The sequence below is a fragment of the Eimeria tenella genome, genomic scaffold (genome assembly GCF_000499545.2).
Source record: "Eimeria tenella Houghton genomic scaffold, Eth_scaff3451, whole genome shotgun sequence".
Taxonomy (NCBI): domain Eukaryota; phylum Apicomplexa; class Conoidasida; order Eucoccidiorida; family Eimeriidae; genus Eimeria; species Eimeria tenella.
In genome coordinates, this window is record NW_013543214.1 from 1 (window position 1) to 1,691 (window position 1,691).

Here is a 1,691-nt window from a genome sequence, read left to right on the forward strand (position 1 = left end):
GCTGCTGCTGCTGCTGCAGCTGCTGCTGATTCTGGAGTCTGCTGCTGCAGCGTCACCTCTGATGAGACCAGCTCAAGACACAGCAGCCTGCGGACAGACCTGAAGCAGCTGAGGAAACTGCTGCTGCAGGACCCCAACCGCCCTGCTGCTGCGGCTGCTGCTGCTGCTTCTGCAGCTGCTGCTAGTAGCACCAGAAGAGACACAAAGACAACAGCTGGCTGCTGCACCCGCTGCAGGGGCTCTGGGGAGGGGCTTCGTGCTCAGCAGCACCAGCTGCTGCTCCTGCAGCACGAGCAGCACCAGCGGCTGCAACAACAGCAGCAGAAGCTGCTGCAGCAGCAACAGCTGCAGCAGACTCCAGCAGCTTGCTGCTTGAGGCCAAGGACAGCTTCCTTGTCCGCTTGCTGCTCGCGCCACCCAAGAAGCAGCAGCCCGCTTGTTGCAGCAGCAAAAGCACCCGCTGCTGCTGCTTCTGCTGCTGCAGAACGCAGTGGCAAGCACCTCAGGAAGCAGGTGCTGCTGCTGCCTCGCCTCGAGCCTGCTGCTGCCGCCCAAAGGGTTGGCTCCCGGCAAAGCACAGCAGCAGCAGCAGCAGCAGGAACAGCAGCACCAGCAGCAGGAACAGCAGCAGCAGCAGCAAAGCCAATGTTGCACTCAAGGGCCTACAGCGCTGGCCCCCAGCTGCTCTCCTCAGCATATCGGTCTCGTGCTGCTGCTGCTGACAGCCTCAGCAGCGCAGCAGCAGCATGCAGCTCCACCCGCGCAGCAGCAAGACAGCTGCAGCAGCACCAGAGGCAGCCGGCGCTGCAGCACCACAGAAGTGAAGTCCTTGGAAAGAGAATTTGGATTGTGAAGGAGCAACAGCTGCAGCAGCGGGACCCTCCAGCGGCTGCAGCGCGCGCAGTAGCAGCAGCAGCAGCAGCACGTGCAGCAGCAGCAGCAGCACGAAGCAGCTCTTCTCAGTTAGTGGTACTTTCTCCCCGGAAGGCTCACGAGCAGCACAGTGGCTCCGCTATGCCGCCCCAGGGAGAAGCAGCAGCAGCAGCACGACCAGCAGCAGCAGCAGTAGCAGCAGCAGCAGCACGGGCTGCTGCAGCGAGAGCGGATACTGCAGCAGCAAGATACGCGTCCCCTACTCTCTCTTTTCTAACTCCCCGCAGCAGAGCGGGACGCAGGTGCAGCAGCAGCACCTTTAGCAACTGCAGCAGCAGCAATGACGGGGCAGGACCAGCAGCAGCAGCAGCAAGGCTGCTGCTGCAGCGCAGCCGCATGGGAGAAGCACGCCCACTATCTCCTTACAGCAGCGGCAGCCTTGAAGTGTCTGTCTCTCTCGAGTCCCCTTCTGCTGCTGCTGATGCTGCTGCTGCTGCTGCTGCTGCTGTAAACCCTTCTCTCAGCCCAACAGCAGCAGCAGCTACTTTAGCTGAGATGCGGCTGAGAGCTTTAAGGGCCAGAAAGTTGGAAGCAGCAGCAGCAGCAGCTGCTGCTGCTGCTGCACGGCACGATCAGCTCTCCTCCCTTGCTGCTAGTCCGGTGTACAGACGCCTGAGCAGCAGCAGAAGCGCTGCAGAGTGGAGAGAGAGAAGTCCTTGGGGCTCAGCAGCAGGTGAGGCAGCAGAAGCAGCAGCAGCAGCAGCTGCTGCTGCTGCTACTGACACAGGATCTCCCAGAGACAGCAGCTGCTGCTACAG

At 61.7% G+C, this 1,691-nt stretch overlaps 1 protein-coding gene across 1 annotated transcript; it reads left to right on the forward strand.

The window, feature by feature from the left end:
• Positions 1-50: 50 nt before the first annotated feature.
• ETH_00041385 (uncharacterized protein) lies at positions 51-1,606 on the forward strand (the record flags this gene model as incomplete). The annotated part of the gene is made up of 1 exon (XM_013376432.1): positions 51-1,606. A coding segment is annotated over one exon (1,556 nt), but the record flags the coding sequence as incomplete, so codon positions are not given.
• Between the last annotated feature and the right edge of the window lie 85 nt (positions 1,607-1,691).